This window comes from Lepeophtheirus salmonis, chromosome Z (assembly GCF_016086655.4).
Source record: "Lepeophtheirus salmonis chromosome Z, UVic_Lsal_1.4, whole genome shotgun sequence".
Taxonomy (NCBI): domain Eukaryota; kingdom Metazoa; phylum Arthropoda; class Copepoda; order Siphonostomatoida; family Caligidae; genus Lepeophtheirus; species Lepeophtheirus salmonis.
Window position 1 is genome coordinate 14,467,984 of NC_092584.1, and position 25,811 is coordinate 14,493,794.

Consider the following 25,811-nt stretch of genomic DNA (forward strand, 5'->3'; position numbering starts at 1 on the left):
CTTCCCCCCCTCTTTTTCCTATTTTTTAAACCACTTAAAAAAACAACTTCATCTACTTAATGGAGTAATTTAAAGGGATGATGATGCTTCAATAAAAAATAAAATGACGAAGGAATCTCATTTGACGAGAAATCTTCTGCAATTTTTTCAAATCTTCTTTATACATGGCTTTACATCACATTAACGTGTGTATTTGTTGTCGGCTGTCGATATGTGTCGTTCTTATAGCCTTATCAGAAGTCTGAACGTTGATTGGTTGAATTCAAATCAGCTCATGTGAAAAATTATAAAATAGCAACCCCATAGTTGGGAACTACCAACGGATTTAGCGTTCTTATTTTCTTTCCCTTGTTAGAGGAAAGGTTGAGAGATGCACTAAAGGTAAACGACGTCCTGTTAGTATTGATACTTTGTCCGAGGCCGATTTTTTCTCCAGTTCGGTCGTCAGAGTTTTTTTTTTTCTGGAACGATTTGGAATAAATAATTAAGTAACTTTTTAATAGGTTCAATTTAAACAATTTTGCACACTTTTCCGTCTTTTTTTTTATCGGTCCGATATTTTTTACTATTCAACGGCTCAAATGGACGATATGTAAGTCCTTCCGTCCTACATTCTCAGTTATCATTATATATATTCTTCACTTATAGCTAGGATTGAGTAATATAAAAATGAAGAAATTAATAATAAGTTCAAGCCACACAACTCATACTTTAAACATAAGGTATTTTGTTTCGAGAAAGGATTTATTTTGAACAACCGAAAATACATAGTTAGTAACTATGTCATTTTAGCTGTTGAAGATGGAGTCGTTTTAAATTTGTGTATCAAATATTTCACATAATTTTTTAAGCTATTTTATTTTTCATTGTTGGAATCCAGGTGTGCTGTACTAATAATTGTTGACTCCTAGCTTCATTTACCTGAATCCGATAGATTATTTTGCCCGGAGCTACCTTGATTCAAAGTCCAAGGTCCTCAAACCACCAAGAAGTCCTGGGTCGACTCCATCGTTATACAATGCAAGAATTTAGATCAAGTTCTAGTTTCCAGGACCTGCAGTCGTTCAGAATCCGAATCGAGACTGTTAAAGAGGCCAACAGAGGCTACATTGTACTATATACATATATTCTCAATGATTGTTCTTGTTTTTTTAGAGTACATCTTAAAAATGAACATTTTATTTTAATCTAAAATAGATAGATCAAAAGTGCCAGATATCATTGTTAAATTTATGTGCACTTTCAATCCCATGACGTCATCAATAATTCATTTATAAAATAATATTTAGAACTAGTCGTGAATGAGTTGCTCTTTTTTTCTATATTACGGGTCTAAACATAACTTCTTCAAAGAACTAAATGAGTTCGGTCCAAGTCAAAATACAACAGTTTCAGAGCAAAACCCAACACTCATATCTACCTGTGTACATTATTTTTAAGTATAGCCTCATGATACTGATAAAATATTAAAAGTTTAATAATAGCTGTTCAAATAATGAGTAATTTTTATACACATATATTTATGAAATGATAACGTGTTGATTTAGCTGGGGGAGGGGTTAACACTTATTGCAAGTATGTACGTATTTTTGAAAAATAAAATAGCCCAGATATGACGTAATTATCTATATTAGGGTGTTCCCCAAAAAACTAAAGTCACTTTTTACAATGTATAACTACATATTTGTCTCTTATTTAATTTCAGCTACACTAATATCAAAAATCATTTATATACATGTTTTGCTAATTTGAAATTCTCCTAATTTTTTAAGCGCAAAAACCTTCAGAAATATTTATTTTAAAGTGATATAATTAGTATCCTCTGATTTCCTTTTGTTCAAGACTTGGTGCAGTTGTTTCAGATCAAGTAATTGGAACACCAATTTCAACATTTTTTTTATGAAAATTTGAAATTTGAAGTTTAATTTTAATTTTTCTAATTTTCTTTCCAAAAAATTTTATATTTGAAATTGAATTTTTGGTTTTTTTTTCCCAAAAAATTAAATATTTTATGAAAAACTGTAGATTTTCAAATTTTTATTAAAAAAAAATTTAAGAATAGGAAAAATTTCAAAAAATTGCTAACCCAAATATATATATAACACTGCGGATGCCCCTAATAAATGCAAATATTGGCATGTAAAAGTTGAAATAAGATAAAATGTTAAAAATCTAGGACCGTTAATGAAAGATAACTATTTTCTTTGTGAAGTAAAGAGGTTACTCCGTGGGAGAATCGAGGCTCATAGAGGTCCTATTGAAAATTAATATGCTATTAAATAGAACCACAAAATTTGTCACAATGCATTTGTTCTGGATCTGGATGAGGTCAAAGTGTGTTCCAATTGTCGTGCAAGAGCCTGTAGAACAAGATTAACCGTTTTCAAAGATAAATCTAACAATTAGCAATATATTAAATCTAATTAATTAATGATAAAGTATTAATGTGTTCAAAAGAAGCGTATTCGAATCATGGATCACCTATCTTTGAATAGTTTTTGTAATTAAAGACTTGTAATAAAATATGATCAACCCAAAATTATTTTTTATTATGCTATAGAGAAGGTCAGATACAGAACTCTTCACGTTTTGTTCAATTACACTCTCAAATATGATTCGGACTCGAAATACCAAATTTTTATACAACAGATTTATGTCTTTTTACAAAAAGGTAATCTAAATAAAACACACTTTTTATTGTTGTTTTTCTGTAATTTGTAATTCCGATCATCCCTACGCTCAATTCATAATTTAAAGTGTAAGCGCTATAGCTTGTGCTAAAGTAATATCTTTTTCACATTTGTACAGTTTTGAGCAACGAAACGTGATTGTTAATAAATGTTAATTTCCTTATTCATATGTAAAGCTTTAGTGATTATTTTTTGACATTCTTGTTCAACCATCGTTTGTGCATAAACAAACTATACTAAACATTACGTCATATCGTCATCATGAGTGAGCTAAAAGCCAACCAAAATATAGCAATCCTAGATGCTGAAGTTGAAGTGACAAGGATTATGGACCTTGTGAAGTGCTAGAGGAGCCTGGTTTTCAAGGTGGCCAAGATGAACAACAATTATGTTGAATACCTCTCCAGGAATGGAGGAAGTGGAGGGCAAAATTTAAAGAGGGATTCAGAGTTCCTGTTCAACTGGGAGAAAAACATCAAGGAGTCCCCCAGCAAATCGATGAATCTCATCGGCAACGAATTATCCGTGACTACTAGGATCATCAAGAGGGATGTGAAGGGCGACTTAGAATTTTCTTCATGCACTAAGAACAGATATTACCTTCTAACAGGAGTCATAAAAGCCAAGGGACTCAAGATTCGACGTTTTCCAGTTATATAATCCTGTATAGCTGAGATCAAATATGACATGTCAGATTTTAAAGGAACAAAAAGAATTACTTTATAGGACTGAGAACACCCTAATGTGTATGTATTGATAATAGTATGTACATAGTTGAATCCTAAGTAAAACGTCGATTAATGCTGTGTGAACTTTACTGTCACTGAAGGAATAACACACATGTATTCAAGGTCGTTGTTTTTAATGAATAATCATTCAGTTATGAAGACAAAATGAGTAACAGAGTCTATTAGGAAATAGGCTGAAATTATGTATGTCTGTCAAAAGTAGTTTTTCACTAGTCATATGCAATAACATGACGAAATGTATTCGTCAACAAATGTTTTTTTTGTTTTTTTTGTATCGCAATTACGAGACATATGAAACAACTGTTTTGTCTGAAAAAATCTATTAATTTATTTTTTTGACGAAATATAGACGATACTAAATGTGGCAAAGACAGAATGAAATGTAATGCAACAAAATGCGAGGAAAGAAGAGGAAATTTACAAAAATTGTGCTTTTAAAAATTCAAAAAGATATGGCGTATGACTAACTGGATGAACAATGCCTATCATTGCAGGAGATTCGGAAGGTTTAAAACTTTTGAAGAGGAAAATATCATTTGCACAACGTTTACATTGATTGCTTTGTTTTTGACCAATCAAAATATTAGACATCTTTTGTTGTGCTCCGCTATTTTATACTATGATAAAAACGGAAAGAAAAAATAATGAAAGTTCTTTAAAAACTATTGAAAGATTGTTTACTCCTACAAAATTAGACTTATGTAAAGAATAACTATTTTAGAAGATTAAACAATCTTTCAAAAGTTTTTAAAGAATTTTTTTTTAAATTGTTTTTTTTTTCTATTTTTTTGAATAAGAGAAAATCCCCAAAAGACGTCACTTCTTTTTATTCGTCAAAAACAAACGTAACTATGCAAAAGGGATGATGTTATCAACATATATTGTGGGTATGCTTAGCAACTTAATAAAAATTTGATTTGGGAATCGAACGAAAATTGAATTCAGAAATGGAAAATAAAAGTTTCTTTTTTGTAAGAGGTGAATATATAATATTAAAAAACATCTTTTAAACTTACAAAAATGAAGTAATAACATTATTAAATAAGTAAATTTTCTTATTCTGAAAGTCAATACTGTATGCCGACAGAACTCAGCGCTCGCAAAATCACTAATCCAGTTGGATCAATTTACTTTTTTTACTCTGACAACTAAAAATTGGCAATCCTTTCCTAAGCGACTACTTAAAAATATAGCCGATATCTAAAAATATGCATTAGTTTAAATGTGTAATCCATTGCATTAAAACATTAAAAGCAAAAAATAGCCAAGTTCATTTTATTTCAGGCAACCAAAACTTGAAGATTGCTTGTCCGAAGGTTTATTAGGGATTTTGAAATTTTGCAAGACCTCCAACCTATCTAAAAATACAGAGAAACGTCTATAGTTAGTTATTCTATAAGTCGTTATTACGGATAACTAGATATCCACAATGATCTCGAAAAGGATTTAGAACAACTATGAATATATTATTATTATCTTATAGAAACTTTAACTCTGTATAAATTTTTGAAACTGTATATTTCATCCATATTTTCCAAATTAATTAACAAAAATATGTATTTTAAATTAATAAATAACTTATTATGAAAGAAGTATAAAAGGCTTGAAATAAAGACACAAAACATAAAGTATTCATAATTTTTGCATCACTCGAATAACTTAAGAGTCCAATCAATTCTTAGTTATCAAAGTTTACAAATTTTTGTATGAATAATTAATACTTTCATTGTGCCTAAATTTAAAATAATGGCAGACCATTCTCGTAAATGAAAGATATTTAAAGTTTTAATAAATTAATTTAATTGTTAAAATGAGATACTTCACTATGATCTTTGTGAAATGGTTGCCTTGTAGAGGACGCTTTATAATTTGGAACGTTTTTCAAGTACCAAACAGATTTTACAATACAACAATCAATATCTACAAAAAAAATGTTGTCAAGAGTTCTCGAAATCATCTCCACACAATCCCCATTTTGAATAAATAAACCAAAGTGATAGTTAATCATTATTCATAAATAACTAAGAAAAACCAAAGTCATGACTGATTTGACACAAATACATATGCATACTGCATATGTCACGATCTAAAATTTAAAAAAAAAACATGTCCAAAAAATATACACAATTTTACAAAAATATTTACTTTATTCCTATGAAATGAGTCACATTTCCCAACTGGCCAAATCAGCTATTACATATTATTTATAATAATGAATATTATTTTATCCAAATTAGTTTTTGTAGATATGAACTCCCTACAAGAGAACAAGGTGGAAGTAACGAACGACAGATGACGGAGAAGGGCCCCCTTCTCATTATTGTAGTGGATGCAATCAAACAAAAGATTCTCTACATACGATCCGTTGTATTTTTCACCAACATATGTTAAATATCAAAGCTGTATTTTTTCATTTGTAAGTAAATGAGAGATATTGTATGTGTCTGTACAAATTAATGATGGCTCTAGTATACTTACCTTGCTTTCCTTTTATAGTAGCAGGTGAGTATATCATATTTATATACATATATGATATATGTCTTATAGGCAAGTAATCAAAAAATCTATCCCCCATCACCTGTGAACTGCATCGGTTAATATATAGATAAATATTCTGCATTTGTATATTTTTAAGGGAAATAATGGAATTAATTGATTGCAATTATACATGAGGCCTATAATCAACAGGGGCGAGGGATATATATCATCCCTATTAATGATGAGTCATCCATAGTTACTCCAAACGTCCCTCGCCCATTCACAAAACCGTAATTGTGGCAATTTATATGTCATATACAAGTTGCAATCAGCGGAGGAAAGGGGTATTTATCTACCCTATGAATAGTTAATCAACCAATAATCACTCCAATAGTCCCCTGTCCCTTTACAAAACCGTGATTGGGGCAATGGATATGGTGTGTGCGAATTACAATCACCTGGGGATTGGGGTATTAATCGTCCTATTGATGGCGAATCAACCATAGTCACTCCAACAGTCCCCAAACAAAACCGTAATGTATATACTCTGTACAGGTTGCAACATTTGTACAAGCTCAGAAGAATATTGTACAAGTTACCCATTTCTACGTCTCACAACGCCTTATTTAATTCGAAATCAATCATTTTAATTATATCAACTATATTCATTGATGTATTTATTTCATTTATTAAAATTAGGTATTAATTATGTATAAACGTTTAGGAAATAACTTCATAATATACCAGATAATACTTATAATAAATTAGACATTTTCATTTAAATACTCAAAAATTACATCATAAATAAATCCAGGCCGATTCATAATGTTATTATTGTCAATATAAGTAGGACTTTAAAAATTATCATAATTAATTTTGCTCATTTTTGGATTACAGCTTGATCAATCTCCTTATACAAGTTATATTTTTTTAAATTGCAAGCTGTGCACGGCATATATATTGTTATTCAATTTGTTGCTATGAACTATACATATATTCGATTTCAAAACGACACCTTTCTCATAAGTAGATACTCCTTCTTACCTTATCTCGATGCAAAAAAGATGACGCTGTGCTGCCCATTTTGTTTCATATGTCACGGATCATCACTTCATTCCTACTATAAATAGAATAATGAATAATAAATAAGATCAGTCGTCAGACGAACACACTTTTATCAGGCACTAATCACAAAAAAAATCTACATTCACTCCTGTCTTTCTCATGGGAAAACTTATATATGATCAACAATTAAATTTTTGTTATTTTGTGAGTGTATTTTTTTTGTGATTTTTTTTTTTTTTTGCACAGGTATATTTCACAACAGCATTGAGGTATCCAAGATTTAATAATAATAGAATATAAAACAACAATCCACGTCTCTGTCTGTATTAAATATCATCATCGTTTAACGGCGTATACATATGTTATTATAAATGAGAGAGGAACTGAGCGAGCTAGCGAAAAAAGCGCCGCAGTTCAAGCAAGGCGGCACAAGTATTTTACATATGTACACAAGTCATGTATGGCTACTTCTCTCCCTCTCTCTCTTTCTATCTCTTTAGTATGTACATAGGTACTTGCTGAATGTCACCCATCAGTATATAAATATATAAAATGCAGGGGAAAATCAACAAAGCAATTAAAATTTATTTGATAAAAAAATCGCAACAATGTTGCAACGTTAATTATTTCATTATATTAAAATAACCTCAGGCTTTATTAATATAAATATACGAACAAACAGTGCCGCCAAATATATGTTATATTATGTCATCAAAACCAGACAAACAATGTTTTAAAAAACTTATTCCCATGCGATGATGAATTTGTTAGTCAAGAAACTTTTAACTAAACAAGTACATATTTTTGTATTACGTAAAATGAGTGTTCTATAATATTAGATGTATTATAAACATTCGAAATAGGAGATTGTTTTTAAAACGCTCTCTAGTGTTCAAAAAATCCCCGCAAGAAAGAGAAAAGCTTCTTAGAATCATATACATATAAGTTGCTATAAACTTATAAGAAAAAACTTGGCCAATAGCGTTACTAGATGATACCACCTCTCATTGCATCACTATTTTGAGCGAATGACGTCATAGATATTAACACTTTATCGCACCAATAGCAGGAGGGTTCTACTTCTTTATTCGGATTTGAAGTAGGGCCTGTATTGAAACTTCAGTTGTTCATATAGTCCATTGCAAATAAGACTAATACTTCGTTTCCGATCATAACTTTGGAATTATTTTTTTAAGTGAACACTTAAATAGTTTAATGATCAATTCATAAATGAATTGAGGGCATATTAATAGTCTATAAAATAAGTTAATGTTCTTTGTTTTTGCTAATGCATTTAAATGTAAATTTTACTCCTAACGATCAAATTATGAAGTTTCATGTTCGTGGATATGATATGATTATTAAAGATGTGGAAATGGTCGAAATCCTTAGAGCATATGTTGGTAACTTTGAAGGATGTCATGTTTACAGAGTACTGACAGAGAGCATTATGCAAGTTATAGGCTCCTTGCTCGCTAAAACGTTTGAATTTTCAACATAAATGTACACTCTTAAAGATTTGGACCATTTTCACATTTCTAAAGGCTATATCATGGGCGTAATAAGATAATGTTATGTTAGGAGTATGTTCTAAAATATAACTATTAAATATATATACGTGAACCAGATTAACTTTATTATATACGTGGTAACATTAAATGTTCCTCTTTACGGAAAATTTAAATTTACTTATCTCAAGTAAAAATATTATTTTTTAATTTAGGCTAAATTTCTTCTAATATGGACAGATATTCTACTAATTTGAATAAAGTTATAGTAATTTAAATAACATGTAATTAACTGATTGTTAATATGGTTATATTTTGATTTCATACAACAGGAAATAAAAACAATTTTAGGGCTTGGGAATGGAGAATATTAATATTTTGGCATTAATCAAATTTATGAATACATACCTAAGATATTAATACATTTGGATACTTGTTTATTTTATGTAGATCTTGATTTTTTAATTTTAAAGTTTTGTATTTCCAAAATTTAATTTTGACTTTTATTTTATGTTGAAGGAAAATGGATGCACCAAATAATTCATCAACTGAGCATATATTGAATTTATGTTGAGGATGTAAAAAGATGACGGGTGTAAGAAAAAGAAAACGATTGGTCACTCTACTCTTAGTGAACAAGGAAGTATGTACAGTAATAGTTTCACATACGAATTTAATTTGTTCTGGAACCGAGCTCATTAGTAAAAAACCTTGTTATTCAAAACTATTTATCCCATAATAAATAACTTAAAAAAAGTGTCGATTGAAGGGGATCTTGCGTGCCGTCGCAAACTCCAGCTCGTATCTCATTAAATAGACATATGTAAAAGCAAATTGTTGCTCGAAATACATTTTGCATCTCTTAAAACTCGTATGTTGAGACACTCATATCTCAAGATATTACTGTAATAACATAAAACATTGTCTCATCGTATCACTGTAGAGTAAGGGAACTCCTACAGCATGGCCTATGATTCATTTCTCATTAGTTACGTTAAATATTTTTGTACTATTTTATTTTGAATATAGACTCTTCGTAAGATAAACGGAAATAAAAAGTATATTACTCCAAGCATGTTGTAGGAGACGACTTCAACTTTGTCCAAATATTAATCACAGATTAATGACATATTTTTTATATGCATTTTTTTGCAAAACCCTTTTCTTATAAACTACCTTTATTGATATTTTTATCCGCCTATACATAATTCCAAAAGAGAGGTGATGACTTGGATTCCAGATTTGCTACTCGACTTGATGATCTCACAATCAAAGAACCCCGAATAGATTTGGGCCACATTTAAACCTCACCACTTGACTGACTTAGACTACTAGAACTACACCACATGACTCCACATGGACTCGAAAGTTATTTATACTGAACTCAAGAAAAGCCTTAAAACTTACTATGTACTATATATTATGATTATAAACTTGAAAAGAGCTCTACAGGAATATGAGAACTCAAACCTGAATTAATAAAGACATTAAAGTTCTCAAACTGGATTCGATGTGAGATAAAGGACTTGGACTTTCTCACATTCGTTTCCAATTATTTTAGGGTAGTGTAGGATTAGTCCTATAAGTAACTGATTATACATACTTCAGTTCTTCAGACGTACGACTCTAGCTATATTTATAGTTATTCTTCACTCATAATATTAAATAAAGAAAATAATAGTAAGTTCTAGCCACACACTTCCTACTTTAAACCTAAGGTATTTTGCTCTTCAAAGAGTTTAAGTTGAACAGCTGAGAGGACATAGTTAGTAACTAGGTCATTTCAGTTGTTGTAGTTACCATTAAAGACCAATAAGGAACGGTTTTATGACTGAAAAATTTTATTAGGACCGGACTAGAGGTACTCCAGTATTTTTACCTATTTTAGACCGGTGCAACACTATTGCAGGGTCATAATGAATGCAATTCATTACATCATTCCTAAAATGTGTTCCATTTGGACACTATGGAAATGCCATTATAATACAGGTACATATTTTTTCTTAAGACATGAATATATATTCAACAAAACTCTTCAATGACTCTTCCAAGAATACTGACATTTTCTACACATAGGCATAAACTCATGCAAAAGATTTTTCATCCCCTTGCTGATGGTGAAACGTCAAGGAAACATCATGGGGTGTCGAGAGATCAGAATGAAGGATGTTGAGATTGAACTTTTTAAATAATATATACTTTTATATATATATTAAAAGAACAGCAACCAGGTCAAAAGACGAAGGAGAGATATTCATCCACATGGAAATATCTCATTGTTGAGTTGTGTGTTTTTTTATTATGAATATTGTATACATATGTATACATGTGTGTTATACAGACTTGAGTTATTATTATTTTTGATATACATTATAAAGTTCTTCTTTCCTCTTTACCGGGTGCAATTTTGAATATCTGAATAACTATTAACTTTAAGGAGATACATTTCCGTAGCTACTAGATATCGACAAAAAAATATTTGGAGACTGAATATAACGCTATATCATCTCTTTTAATCTTCGATAATATCCCTCTGGTTTCCACAATGGCCTCAAGACACTTCCTGAAGATTGGCACTTCTTTCTTATGTATTCTTTAGACATATTCGCCCGGCGTTCGTTTAAGGTGGCATTCATTACCATAATGTTTTTCCGTCTAAAAGGAACAGACCTGTGACTCTCGCCGCAACCGGAAGGCGTAGTCCAAAGTGGGCGTAGAGCGAATACGGGGGCCATATATTTTTTGCCTTTAAATTAATGGTGGTATTACTGAACCATCTTTGGCAGAGTGAGTAGGAGCGCTGTCTTGTTTCGTCAAGATTTTATTTCCTGCATCAGAAAATGCACGGATCTTCACGCGAGTATCACGTTCTAATGCCATTTTCTTGATAACTTAGAAAAGACATCTAATAAAATTTCTACAGAGGATTATCAAATGTTCAACGTGCCTAACTTAATATATGCCCGTTTCTAAAAAGCTCAATAGAACCTCTCAATTCTAGAGTTCAGATTTCAGTGTCGCACCCGCTATGTACATAGTTGTTTCGTAATAAAAGGTTTTTTTGTTCGTATTCATCAATTCACTCATATCAAGATCTAACCTGACATCTCCAATCTGACGAATAAAAATAATAACAAGAAGGAAACTACAGGAATGATACTATTCAAATGAGGCCATATTTCTAGACTAGTGGGGATCATCATCAAAGAATCATAATTTGTTCAGATGGACAAATTGAAATCATTATTTTTATATAACAAAAAAATACGTGAATAAATTGTTCTATAGACAAATTAACATGGAGTTTTTAACAACCTTCAAAAGAATTCAAAGGACCCAAAAATAACCACTTGTAGATAGAGGAAATATCCACCTAATTAAGTGATAAAACTTCATTTAGACCAGCAACTATTACCACCTATATGCTGATCGGTATATTAATCCTAGATACACTTATCATCTACAGAAGAAATGAGACAAGATTAAATGATGAAACTACACTAAGACTGATTAAATGATAAAACTACACTAAGACCAGCAATCATATATACTAATCGGTATCAAATCCCAGATAAGATCTATAGGTATATTATATTCTCCTTATTACATTTAGGGTTGTATCAAGAATTGAGATTCGGTCCGATATCGAATATTTTTTTGCTTAAGTATGAAGTGATTTTTCTTCATACAAAATATGGATCCAGACTGCAGTTTCCAAAAGGTGGACCGATCTCTTTCCCTAACCAGTAATATGGGAGGAACAAATATAAAATTCATTGACACCAGAACGGTCCAGACCGAACTTGGATCGAATTAGTTTGGCCGTATACTGGTTTAGGATTTCCAAAGTGAGTACCACCATAATGTTTGAGAGGAGAGCAGCATAAAATTTATTACATTTTATTAGATTAGCTGCGGGAAGTTATGAAGTAAAGGAAATATTCATTACAGGATTATATATGTAATTCATCCTTTAAATTCCATATGTAGTAAAATACCATAGTAATTGGCGCTGGGATTATGAATCTGTAATTAGTTCTTCGTAATTTTGAAACTGGTTTTCCCGATTTTTGGACTTATTCTACTAGAAATATGAACCCAAAATGTTGTTAATGGCTATGCATGTGTACTTCTAGGGCGTTCAAAGGAGCTTGTTTGGGATACTAGCTCAGAAATTTGATACCGATATAAAAGACAATTTAACTTCTTATTTGTTTTATCAAGTATAATTTTCTTCTTCGTATCAAGCAAGGACATAACTAGGATTGTACTCCGTTTTAGATCCTCAATTTTACTAGGAGGCCAACAGGGACAACAGTTGTTACTCCTGAACAAACCTTCAGCGTTTCTTTCCATAATTAATGAGTATACACCCTCGTATTTATACTTTATACTTAGATGTTTTCTCATCAACAATGAAAGAATAACGCTCTAAAAAATAAGGAATAACGCTCTAAAAAATAAAAAACACTCGTGTTGCAAAAACAAAAAAACTCGCAAGCTAAAAATTTATCAGGATCTACAACCCTATTCATAGATATCACTGTCTCTTAATGTTACCATATAATTACATCAACGACAATTTAGCTATTATCCATATTAAGTGACGCAACTACGCCCCCAACATCCTCTACCCTTTATGTTTCCAACATATATTCAGAGTTTTCGAGCTTGCACACACCTGGTTAATTTATACTTAAATTTGATTACCTTAAGGATGAAAGAATACTGATAACAAGGCTTATAGAAATTTATAAAAAAAATGAAAAATTAAATTTTTTGAAAAGAAATTAAAAATGACACTTAAAACTTCTTCAACAGTCCACTATATTTAAGAAAAATAAAATTAATTTTTGGATTTTTTTTTTTAGATCCACAGCTGTTCACAAAAGCAAAAATTCTAAAATTTTTGGGGCTATTTTTTTTTTTTCATCACTTAGAAAAGTGATAATTAACTAAATACCAGTGATAAATAATCATATATAAGAATCGGTATCGCAAATGAAACATTATTTTCCCGATACCGAACTCAATTCCACAAAAAACACCCAATTCTACAATTCCGATTAACCGTCCCATCACTAATAGAAATACAAGGTTACGTTGTTATCTGGGTTGCCATAATTTTTAATTTGATGTACCGTACCGACTGCTGGTCAAGACGGACAAATTTTGACGTCATAGAGTATAATAGGGTATTTTAACAATAACAGTCAAGAAAGGCAATATATAGCTACACTTGGTAACGGTATATAGTCTTTGTGGTGTGTTAGTTCTTATTTATTCGGTCAAGTCCAGCCTTAGAACCGGTCCTTAAGAATGTCGATCCTTCGTACTAAAACTGATTTAAAAAAAGTTAGAGATAAAGTTGAATGACTTCATCAAATACCGAAATTTTTAAGTTTTAGGACAGATATGCAGGACTAAACGTGACGGAACTGCAGTTTTCTGTCTAAAATAAAGACTGATACAACAGTAATTGAAAGCAACTTTAGAAAAAAAAAAAAATAGCAAATTGCCTTGTAAAGTCAAGACTACTACTTCCCTAAATATACCAGACTGTCTAAATCCAGACTTTCTTGATTGCCAGTGCCACGTACTAGCATATAAGGATAACGATAACAGCTTCTGAAAATAAAAAGTATTGTTCAAGTTGTCAACTACAAAATTTATACAGCCATAGATATGATCATGCTTCAGAGTAGATATGTAACGCTACAGTTCTTTGATCTTTGTTATTGGTATAAGATTTGTTAATCGTAATCGAATCTATTTTTGGCCTTCATAAGTATGTCGTTTTAAATAGGCAAGTGACGAATATGACTCGTAATTCAAAAATAAATAAAAATATCTTATGAAAAATACATGTACATTTTTATATTCAAATGATTTTAGAATGGAGTAGGAATCAGATAAGGCATATAACTACATACATAACATAAAACATATTTTAAGAGACATTCCTTCTGCAAGAATAGAAAAAGAAGGAATCCAAATATGTAAAAGTGAGTTTACATATACATAATAAAAATATTTCAAAAGGTTATTTAAGAAGTATGTATTTACATATATGCATAAGTAGCTGCCCCACTCAAGGAACTTTGCATCACAGTGCCTAAAATGCAATATATTAATATTGAACATTTAAAAATGATACATTGCAGCTCATTATCAAATTTTTATACATCGAAATATTTAATAATACTCGAGACTTTTTGTTGCAATCTCAATGGTGTTTTTTCCAAAGCTGTGATCATATTTATTTTACTCTTGAACAGAGAGCATATAAGTATTAAGTAATCACTAGTAGGTGAAATACAAAGAGAAACACTCAAGATTTATTGGGGAGTCATAAGTGTAAGTCCTTGTTGGATTCAGAGTAAAATCGATATCGGGGTAACTCCCAGGGGCATCTGCAGTAGGGGGAGGGGCTATACCCCCCTCCCAAAAAAGGAGTTTTTGTATTGATAAGGAAAATTTATTGTATTGTGGAAAAAATTGTAATGGGTGACTGGTATAAAAAATTGAAGGGACGGTGAAAAAATTTTAATTTAAAAAAAAAAAAATTACCTTCCCCCCCCAACATATAATTCTGCATACGTCCCTAATTCCTGCCTTTGTCTTTGGAAGATACAGAGTGGGATTTGATATCATAGCTTCTCGCATTTAATGAAATGAAACGTCATGACAGCAGCTCTCCTCCACAACATTCTTCAAATTGAGAGATTTACTATGTTCATGTGCAATTTCATTTTTTAGCATACAGTTGTTCCATATTTTCTACAACTCAAGATCAGAGTTTATCTAATTCAATAGCTGGTGTACTTTTTCCACCTTAATATACAGTTTTCGACGTTTGTTAAAATTAATTACTATTCAACAGGTCTAGTAAAACAGTTAGTCCTGTGATAAAAAAACAAAACAAAATAACTAGCACAGAATACCAAAATTAAAACATTGCGAAATTTCTCATATAAAAATATATTTTACTTTAAAATAATCCCTAATATTTATTTTCAATGGCTATTCGACGTATGAGGACAAGGTAATACTGATGATTTGAACCCAAAACTACCTTTTTATATATGTTAGTTAAGGTATGACATTACGCAGCCAAACTGACTAGATAAAGTGTACACTACACTAATTCGGCTGCTAACTACAGGCTAACATGGCTGTCGATGTATTTGAAATGCTTGTGGAACAAAAGAGGCATGTCATTTTGTTCACAGTTACGAGTAGTTTATCTGTTTAGCAAAACCTCTGGACAGTGAGTTATTGAACTAGAGATCATGAAGACGCATAAAAATTGGTCTCGAATTCAACTCCTCCAAAAACACTTTAAAAAAAAATGAGCAAACACATACTTTTTTCATGTTAACATAAAAAGATACGGTAATTAAAACCCTTTAAATTCTTGAAGAAGAAATCTTAATTCTTGATGAAGCCCTTCTGGAAGTCTTTTTTTATTTTTATTAATAACTTGTTTACAACATTGTTCCTTTTAACAACAAAGAAAAAAAGATGGTCACTACTTTTTATCTCTTTTTTTTCTTTCTTTTAGTGATGTACCGGACAATGATTATATATATTTTTATTATACTTTATCATACATTTTCATCAGACGTCAAGAAAAATTTAAAAAAACGAAAATGAAAAGAAAAAAAAAACAACCTTCGTATCTCAGCGTGAGAACAAAACTTTTTCTCTACGCGAGAACATGAATTTTATTGTTATAGGCGCGTAAAAGAGATACTTGTATCGTGTGTGTATTTGTGTGTGTGAGATATACTTGGAAGAAGAAAAATATAAAATAAAGATTTTTTTTAAAGCTTTTCCTCTATTTGGCCCCATCCTGAATGTATAAAAATTTCACTAAAAATTTACAATGTAAAAAAAGACTCGTTTCTTTAACAAAAAGAAAAAAAAATGATTTATGTTTAAAAAGAAGAAAACAAGTTTTTAAATGTTTTTTTTTTTTTTAAATTCTGTGTTGAGGGGAATAAAAACAATAGTAAAAAATGTTGCAAAGTTTGGTTCAAATGGGGTTTCAAATAAATCATGAAAGGATTTTTATGTAAGGTGCAAAACGACTACCCCTTCCCCCTCTTAATAATCATGGATTAAATCCTCATATAAATGACTTATGAAATGAGCCGTAGCATCTGTTTTAAGAGAGAAGTAAAAATAATATTGCATAAGAACATGAAGATTTATTAGTTCAATAACACATGGTAAAAGTATTTATTTTTGAGAGGAAAAAAATGAATATTATAACAAATTCTTCATATGTACCCATCATCATGATATTTAAAGTGTAACACGCAACAATCTGGAGAATTAGAAAAATAGTCTCTATTAGTGATGGTATTCCGTCGATCAACCTTTTTCGATTCAGACTGTAGTCTGAATTGTTGGAGCCAAATTTCCTTCTCCACAAAAATGGCCAGGAGGGTTGTTCCTATTGAATGGATCAGTTAGAAACTCAAATGACGTATTTATCATAAATACTCATGGCAGAACTCATTTTCTAATAAATATTTTTGATTATATTGACTAGAAATAATATACATATTTTTTCCCACGTAGTCGTCTTTGTTGGCTAGCACACCCCTGATACTACAATGTATCGCTTTGCAAATAAAAAGGATGTCTTCCTCAGTGATTTTATCCAATTTTTTAGTACACCTCCCCATCTAAAATATCCTACACGACTAAATTCATGGTATTCCGGATATGAGGAGGAGGAGTCTGCATTATTTAAACCCAAATTTGAGAATACTTCACATATCCTCCCGGTGAAAACAATGGTCCTTGGCCATCGGTTACATACTACGGTTAGGGTCTCATCGGATCTTTGCTCTGATGCACTTGATGTGTATCAGCGTCTTTGTTATGTTCCCTCTGGGCTTGTCCTCAAGAGTACAAGTCTCCCTAAGATATTTGAGGACCATCACCACCGTCGGTTTCTGCTACTGCAACCTCTTACCGATTTCCCAAATTGAGATATCCGGATTTGACAGAAGGTCCAACTCCTATCTTGTTCGAGTATGCCGATTAATGTTCTTAAATTTTTTTGAAATTTTCGCCATACACGTGTGTATATAAAAAATCAGCTTATATAAACAAAAAACAAGCTGTACTATTTCATAGAACATAATTACATAATTTTTCTTTTTTTTCTTCTTGTGGGACGGATCAAGATTGATTTTTAGTGTAGATCACATATTACTAGGCGACCAAACTTGGGGCAGCAAAGTAGTACAATTTTACAAAAATTATAAGGAACTATGACAAGTCTAGGATTTTCAGACCGAAACCCATCACTAATATTGATAAATTTAATACAACTTCACATGTTCTTATTAAAAGAACTGGAACAAATCAAAATTTTGTCATAAAGAGTGGGCTTCCCTATAAATATAAATTTGAATAAGTTTTAATGCGGCTGTGAAAAGACAAAGTTTGAATTTCAAACCTCTTTTATTCGCATCCAATAATTTGAATAATTGCTAGGGTTGCAGTGTTCCCAAAATTTGGATATCATCCAATGACGTCATCATTAATAATTCTTTACGAACAATGTTCCATTGTTTATAAGAATAATAAATGACTTTATTATGCCTAAATTAAAAAAATGCAAAACTATTATCTTACCATAAAATATTTTAAGGTTTACTTAACGTACGTTACTTAATTGTACGCTGAAGTACTTCTAATTCTCTGAACATTTCCCCTTACCTTTGGTGTAAATTACTTTTAAAATAGTTAATAAAATAAATTAAATATAATTACAATATTTTACCTACTCTAATGCTATTTTAAATGAAGAAGGCAGTAATTCAATTTCTTCCCCCAAACATATAACAGGCACCTGATATTAACAAGAGCTTTAATTCAGTAGTACTATATTTTTGAAAACCATACGTTATTTGCAAAAGATTATAATAATCCAAAATGATTGTTTTAATTAAAATTTGTGAGCCGTACAATTTTAATTTGTCTTTTGGTGGGCTTAGTGCTCAAAAAAGTTTTGGAACTACTGTCTTAGGGTTCATTTTTTACGAGGTTTCGTGCAATATCATCCAGTTAAGCCTGATAATTAGCTTGAGCTTAAATAAAGGTTGATTTATCTTGTGAACTAATGCTTCCGTGATATTTTTAGATTTTATGTTAATTTACTACATAAAAATATAAGAAAATCATATTTCAGTTCGGAAAATTCGTTTACAAAAAATGAAGATTGATTTTACAGCTGTATCTCTACAAAGGAAGAAGATGCCCTTGTCTCTCGGGGGAACCGATATCTGAGTCTATACAAAGGTAAAAGCTGAAACTTATTAACTAGTCGTGTATAAAAAAGATCAAGGTTTCAAAGTTCAACAAAGTAGTTCGCCTGATTATTTATGACGTCATATTTTGACATTTGGTACACAAAATCTTTCATGTTTAGAGAACACGTATTGGAGTTACCTCACTACTAACATGATTTTATATTTTTGATAGTTCGGCAAATTTCTCACCATTATATTAATGTAAGAATTGATAGACCAAGTATTTAGTACCTATAATGAACATTAAGGACTAATTGACTTTCAAATAAGGGCCCCTGTCTCAGTAACATAATTCCCTACATGTTTATGAAGCTCACTCATGTCAACCTTAAGAGAACTTGCTAGCACCGCGTGTTATTCGTGACATAATCCACGAGTTGTTGAAATGGACAACTTAATTGATTCAGTCTTTTGCGTGTAGAAATATATGTTCTGCATATGAACATGCGACAATGTCTCATTCCATTATTAGTAGATTTTTCCTATTTATCAATTTACCATTTTTAGAGTCACTTTTATAATGACATAAAGGAGTAATTTGTAGAATCCTTTACAAAAAAAATGTCAATCACTTGTCTTTTTATTAATTTTTAAACTTATAATGAGCTAAAAGTAGTTTTCAACCAAATACTTGCAAAGTTTTACAAAGGAGCTGGTAATCCCCCTCAATATTTATGCAGTTCTCAAAATCGATATTTACCTAAGTCTTGAGACAAAAAAAAATGAGTGTATTGATCTTGAACACAAAAAAAAAGACCAAAGCAACTAGAATATCAATGAAAACGAAAAATTATTTTTATACAGAGTGTTTCTTTTTATGTTAGTGGTTTATAATCAGGGCTTGTCAGCCACACTTGCCCGTGGCTATATTTAAAAATCAGTCGGGTTTGTGCAAAGTAGGATGTATCTTACCCGTATGGCTACGTTATGTAGTACCTTAAATACTGCATTTAAACAAGCAATTTTGACTTCAAATCATAAGTATTACCTTCTGTCAACGTCAAATAGACCAGTTCGAGAGAATTTGGATTACTATTCTGAGGAAAAGGAGGTAAATAGAGCAGCTTACTTACTTATAAATGAAGAAATTGAAGCTTGTGCTAGTTTGAAAAAAGACTTACTTTCTATCAAACATGAATAATATTTGTTATATTACAAATTCAATTTTTAATTGTACTTTTATGAAATATAAATTGTATTTTACAGAAAATATATTACTTTCATTTTGTACTCCCGAAACGTACTTTATTTTTAAAGAAAAGTACCTCTATACTAGTAAAAAAAATGATACATTTGGTATTTTGGACTAGTCATTTTTTTACATTGCTATAAAAAAAATTGGCTGTTGGTTAGTGGCTAATTTTAATGTCAGTCGAACCATGTTTATACTGTATATAATTTTGTATCACCTCTAATATTAATTTAGATTTTGCTGCTATTAATTATAAAAACAATATTTTAGTGTAATTGAAGTAGGAAGGTGTGCAATAAACTATAATTCAAATATCTAATATAAAAACATGATTACTAAATAGCTCCATCTCTAAAAGAATAATCCTATTCATATTCTACCTTTGTGATCTTCATTGGATTTGAAATTAAATATATATATTTTGTTCACTTTCCTCAAATAGATCAAAGAAAAATAGTTTACGGTGTTAGAATGTTGACCAACTAATCCGTAATAAAATTGATGAATATGTTATAAAGTTTCCCAAATAACAAAGTGTTTTTATTAAGACATGGGTTAAAAGTCCCGGGAATAACAAAGAAAACACGTTTTTTTTCTTCCAAATTGTACTTTTTTAAGTTATTATTATTTATTTATTTGCTTTATAGAGCAGGGTATCCATAACACTTTTCAAGACATGGCTTAGCTAGAAAAGTATATTTTCCCCATCAATAAGAAATGTAAGATTAAAACACGAAATTGCTTGGAAACATTGTTTAGAAAATAACAAAAGTACCGTCACACTTAGCACAATAACTCACAAACAAGAGAACATTTGTCATGAAATTTTGACAGCTGTCTTTTTTAATTTGGTACTAACTGAAAATGAGGTTAATAGAAAAAATAGCGCCATTTACGTGTTAAGTCCGTAAAGTAAGTTCATTTTCCAAAAAAAAATAAACAATTATTTATGTTAGAGGGTTTTTTATGGAAAAATACCCATATTTTATATATTTTGGACCTCTTAAAATTTTTAGTAGTTTTTTGATTTAACCTCCCCCCTGACAAAAGTCTTCAACAGGGGCTCTCAACTGTGGTGGTCTAGCACTCAGGTCTCCACTTTCTTATTCTCATTTTCTACAATTTGTCCTTCACGACACTTATTTACCAAATTTCCTTTTGAGTTCGATCGACGTTCGATCAGCCCAGACAATGATGACTTTTTACGTCTATCAGTATAATTAGATATAAAATATATTTAGTGTGATTCTCAACACTTCAAACTTTATTTTTTCTTTCTTCTTTTGAGTCCCAAAAATACAAATTATAAACTATTGATTATCATTTTTGATCAGCTCTCCGCAAACACACCCGTTGAGGAACACACATTGATAATGAAACACGAATTCCTTACTTCGTTACAGTCAATATAACTATGTATCGTATATCCTCATTGCTTCCATTTTTAATATGTTCTACTACAATGGAAACCAATCAGATAAGGTGGCAAAGTAATTTACTTTTTTGCCTCTTTAATCTTGTTTTTTTAAAGATAAATTATGATTAATATGGTACTCCTGTGCGCTGCTCTTTACAATAGTTTAGATAAATATATTTTTTTGAAGGGTGAATAAACAGAGCAATTACAAGATGGTTTCTTCTTTTCTTTTTTAAATCTTACAAGGCAAGAAGTAATCACACCTATCTTTTCCATTTTCCAAAAAAAAAAAAAATATATATATATATGATTTATGTTAGAGGGTTTTTTATGGAAAAGATGAAAAAAGAAGTACATTATTAATAGTCCCCAACAGGTACGAGATGTTTAAATGCCTCATTATTAGTTAAAATTTACAACGTCATTCCCATATATGGGCTGCTGCTGATAGTCTATTCTTTTATTATTTTTTTCCATGCTATATGGTCACCCTGATGATTATATATATATGGACTCCCTTCTATACATAAATATGGTCGTACAATATTAGCCTGTCCCGTTTTTGGGATACTATTTTTCTTACACAATACCAACACTTTTTTTGTTTAGAACAATAAAAAAACAAACTTTGGCAAATTATGAAGCCTTTTAAGCCCTTTTCTTTTGAAAAAAAGAAGATATTTTTTATCCTTAGGCCTTTCTTTAAGTCCAAAATTAAAAGAACTCAATGACTGTAGGTTTCCCTGTTTTATAAAACATAAGACAATAATCAATAAGAATTTAATTATTATATGTGATGCTTGACCAAAAAGGAATCCTGCAAATAGGGCAAAAGAAACCTAAAATATATTTTCTTCATTGTGGTGTTATAGGCTGTCGCTTGTTGTTTAAAGTAGTTGATTTAAGAAAATGGCGCATCATGAAAAGAGTTTTAATAGTGTCCTATATGTGAGTAACATGTACTAATATTTTATATTGTACTTGGATGCTCACGCTTTATAGATTTTGTTTCGAATTATTTTATTAATACTTACAAAAACAACATCGCTAATTCTCTTTTAAATTCCCTTTTTCCGTTTGTATTCAATATTCGTTCTCGCTTTTTCCGTTTGTACAATAATTCTTTTTTTGCATAAACTAAGGTTAATAGAAATACAAGGTTAGACCGCCATATAATCGGGCTTGCTAGAATTTTCAATCTGATGTATTGTACCGACTGCTGGGCAAGACAGGCAGATTTTGACAAAACACGCAATCACTCATCTACTATGACGTCAATATTAAAAGCGTGGTGGAAGTCAAAATCAGTCGTACGCACTTTATGGTATAACCTGTTAATCTTGGAATCAACAACATATACCTTTAAAAAAAAATTATGACGTGGGAATCGATTTTGTTTTATAGAAAAAAAATCAAATTATTAGCTTAAAAAAACTTCCCTTCCAGAGCCCAGGAATCTTGTCTCCATAGAATTATACATAGCCTCAGGTCCGTAACTTAGAATTTTGAATAACTTTTATGTTAATTCCAAGGACTGCATCTGTCTCTGTTTTTGAAATAAATACCGTTGTTATTCGTTTTTATATGCGTAATAACATAAAACTATAATATTATATTATAGAAGATATTGTTATAGCTAAGTTTGTTGCTCTGTTTGTCCTAATGTCTAAACATATTAAACAAGTACCCGAATGCTACATGATGTACGTCAAGAATATATTTTGATGAAAGAAATAACAATGTACTCGTATTTATAAAATATTTCAGCCGTTTCCTTTTTCTTATAATTAATGCACGTATCTCTTAAGATTTGAACCAAATATAAACACTGTTATGTTTTAATGAATTTTGATTGTTTTTATTAGTGAACGCTCTTAAGACTAAAGTACTCATCCATCATCCAAAAACATATTATAATTTTTTTCTCAAACACTTATTATAACTATTTCAATGTTGATGGGAGAACACGTTATATGAATTTATATATGTATTGAGTAGTTACCTGTACTCATGAAAAAGTGAGAGTGAGACTGATGATTTCTTTGAGAGTTATCTTCTATATCGTTGCAGCTCAATTTGTCTTTTAGCTGAAACTCAATTACTCCGTGCAATGCCGGGTACTACCGTCTAGTGTTTAATAAAATAAGGAATCCACAAATAGGAAATTAGCAAACTAAAGCAAATATATTATCTGCAAGGTGCTCTGACAGTTTGCAGCTTGTTCTTGAAACTAGCTGATTTATAAAAATCCTCTATACTGACAAGAACTTTCGCAGCGCCTTCTATGTGGGAACTTCTATTTCAATAATATTATATTTCAGGGAGGTATATTATTTTACCGCAAGACGGCGCCACTATTTGTTGGTTTGCTTACAAACTAATACAATTATGAGCAAACCCAACTCGTGCTCAATCATTGAGTATCATTAGCAACAACAACAACAAAAAACGCCCCTCACACCAAACACTAAACGATATAAAAGTTAAACTTTTGATTCATATTTCAGACGGTACAAGAAAACTTATAAAATTATATGAGGTAACAAATATTGCCCTATTATTGAGCACATCTAAGACCCCTTAAATGATTAGAACAAGATGCTCCATATACTTAACTGATACACCGAACACTTAAAGTTATAAAAAATGCAATTTTTGACTTATAATATGTCATTTGGAACGGTACAAGATGATTTAAGTTGTTTTTTTTCTAACTAAAATGGCTTGAACCACTTTAAAAATGTCTTGGGCGGTTTTAATCTTTGGCAGAGCCATTTTTTTTAATTTTCCCAAGTAAAAGTTTTTTTTGTGCAGGGGAAGTCAAATATTACTCAAAAACAGAACAGTCTAATACATACATATATAAATAGAATAACTATTAAATGGAAGTTTGACTGTGGATAAAAAAAAAAGTTTCATTCTCATAGAGAGCCATAGCGCTAGTCATCATTAAAAACACATCCTTTACGAGAGAACCGTGATATGTACAATATGTACATTATACATACCTATACAAAGTGAAAAAAATATATCTCCTTGTAGGTTGTTGCTTGTATCTCTCTACCTATGATGCCATGTAATCACCGGTGAGAAGAATATTGAGAAAGTCGAAGATAATATACATATTCTTTTAGGAGTATTGTTATTGAAAACATTTAAGCGCTGAGGTGGCTTGGGTTATGTTTGTTGTTTTTATATATGTTTTTTTCTTCTTTGTTTGATATGTAAATTTGACAGGGTTTTATTTTGCTTCTGTGTTGTCATAGATATAAAGGATTGTAAATCATAAGCATTTTTGGTATGAAAAAAAAGAAAAAAAACAAAATTAACATTGCAACCCAGACAATTTGAAGAATGTGTCAGATGAGAGCAGCTATGAGGAAAGTTAAATAAATACTAACCCCCACTATGTATGAAGCATGGATATAGGCAGCAATGACTCCGTTTTCGATGCTCAATTCTACGCTGATTCTCTATAACTCCCCCCTAGATACAGAGCGTTACTCTACGTCATTCATGAGGAAACACGCACTCGTGGTTAGACATTATCGTTAGAGTTTTAAATCGCAATCCTTTTTTGTTAGGAAAAACAAAAGAAACGGAAAATTGAAATGGTAACCCCCCAATTTGAAAAATGTTTGAGAGGAGAGGAGCTTGGCTGTCATGACGTTTCATAAAATTAGTTACAGACTGGAATCAACACAGTTCATGGACTCTGGAGAAATTATTCTCTTGAACTCAAGGTTCGCAGCCCTGTCATTTCTAAAGGAAGAAATATACTTAATATATAGGGACTTCACACAAGAATTCTAAGTTAGACAGAGTAAATGTAATACTATAATGTTTACTTAAATAAAATCAATTCAACTCCCTCTAACCAATTAAAGGGACAAACAAAAATAATAGCTAAAAACAGCCGAAAGATGAAGGAAATAAAGTCAAGTTCCACTCTGTGCTCAATTACTGCTCCAACACGATGATTTGCATTATTTTATCGACATCTTTGACATCATATTACCAGAACCAAATCGTTTGATCCACCGCTTTGCTGTTGCATTCAATATTGTTTTGTACTCAAAAACAGCTCATATTTTTTGCCTGCCTACTCAGCTAATAATGAAGAATGTATCGAATTTTCTCTTTTTTTACTTCCATTTTGGAACACTGTAGCACACAACTTGCTTCACGAAGCACTAAACTCTCAATAATATTTTTTAAAGTGACAACTTAACTTTCAAGCATACTTTAAGCTTTTTTTGATACCATATATTACTCATGAGATACAGCTCACCAAAGACATCTAGAAAAAAAAGCTCAGAACTTTTTACTCAGCATAATAATTCCATAGTTGCTCCTCAGTAATAATTTTCATTATGGA

General features: G+C 30.8%; 1 protein-coding gene and 1 long non-coding RNA gene across 11 annotated transcripts in view; both read right to left on the reverse strand.

The window, feature by feature from the left end:
* The window catches only part of LOC121130241 (uncharacterized), a 74,518-nt gene that overhangs the window by 18,857 nt on the left and 29,850 nt on the right, over positions 1-25,811 (reverse strand). For 4 of the 10 annotated variants that reach the window (XR_011783802.1, XR_011783803.1, XM_071893677.1 and 1 more), the window contains one exon: positions 6,962-7,037. The exons of 1 other annotated variant lie outside the window; for it this stretch is intronic. Coding sequence is in view for 7 of the 9 variants with exons in the window: in XM_071893677.1 (XP_071749778.1) it covers positions 6,962-7,000 (39 nt within the window). In the remaining 2 variants the exon portion in view is untranslated. Of the gene's footprint in view, positions 1-6,961; positions 11,104-25,811 lie in introns of those variants that run through there. 5 more of the 10 variants (XM_040725999.2, XM_040726003.2, XM_071893678.1 and 2 more) reach the window with 4 other exon arrangements.
* LOC139907309 (uncharacterized) lies at positions 855-6,955 on the reverse strand. The gene is made up of 2 exons (XR_011783804.1): positions 5,585-6,955; positions 855-5,525 (listed from the first exon to the last, which is right to left on the reverse strand). It is a non-coding gene; the product is annotated as an uncharacterized lncRNA (long non-coding RNA).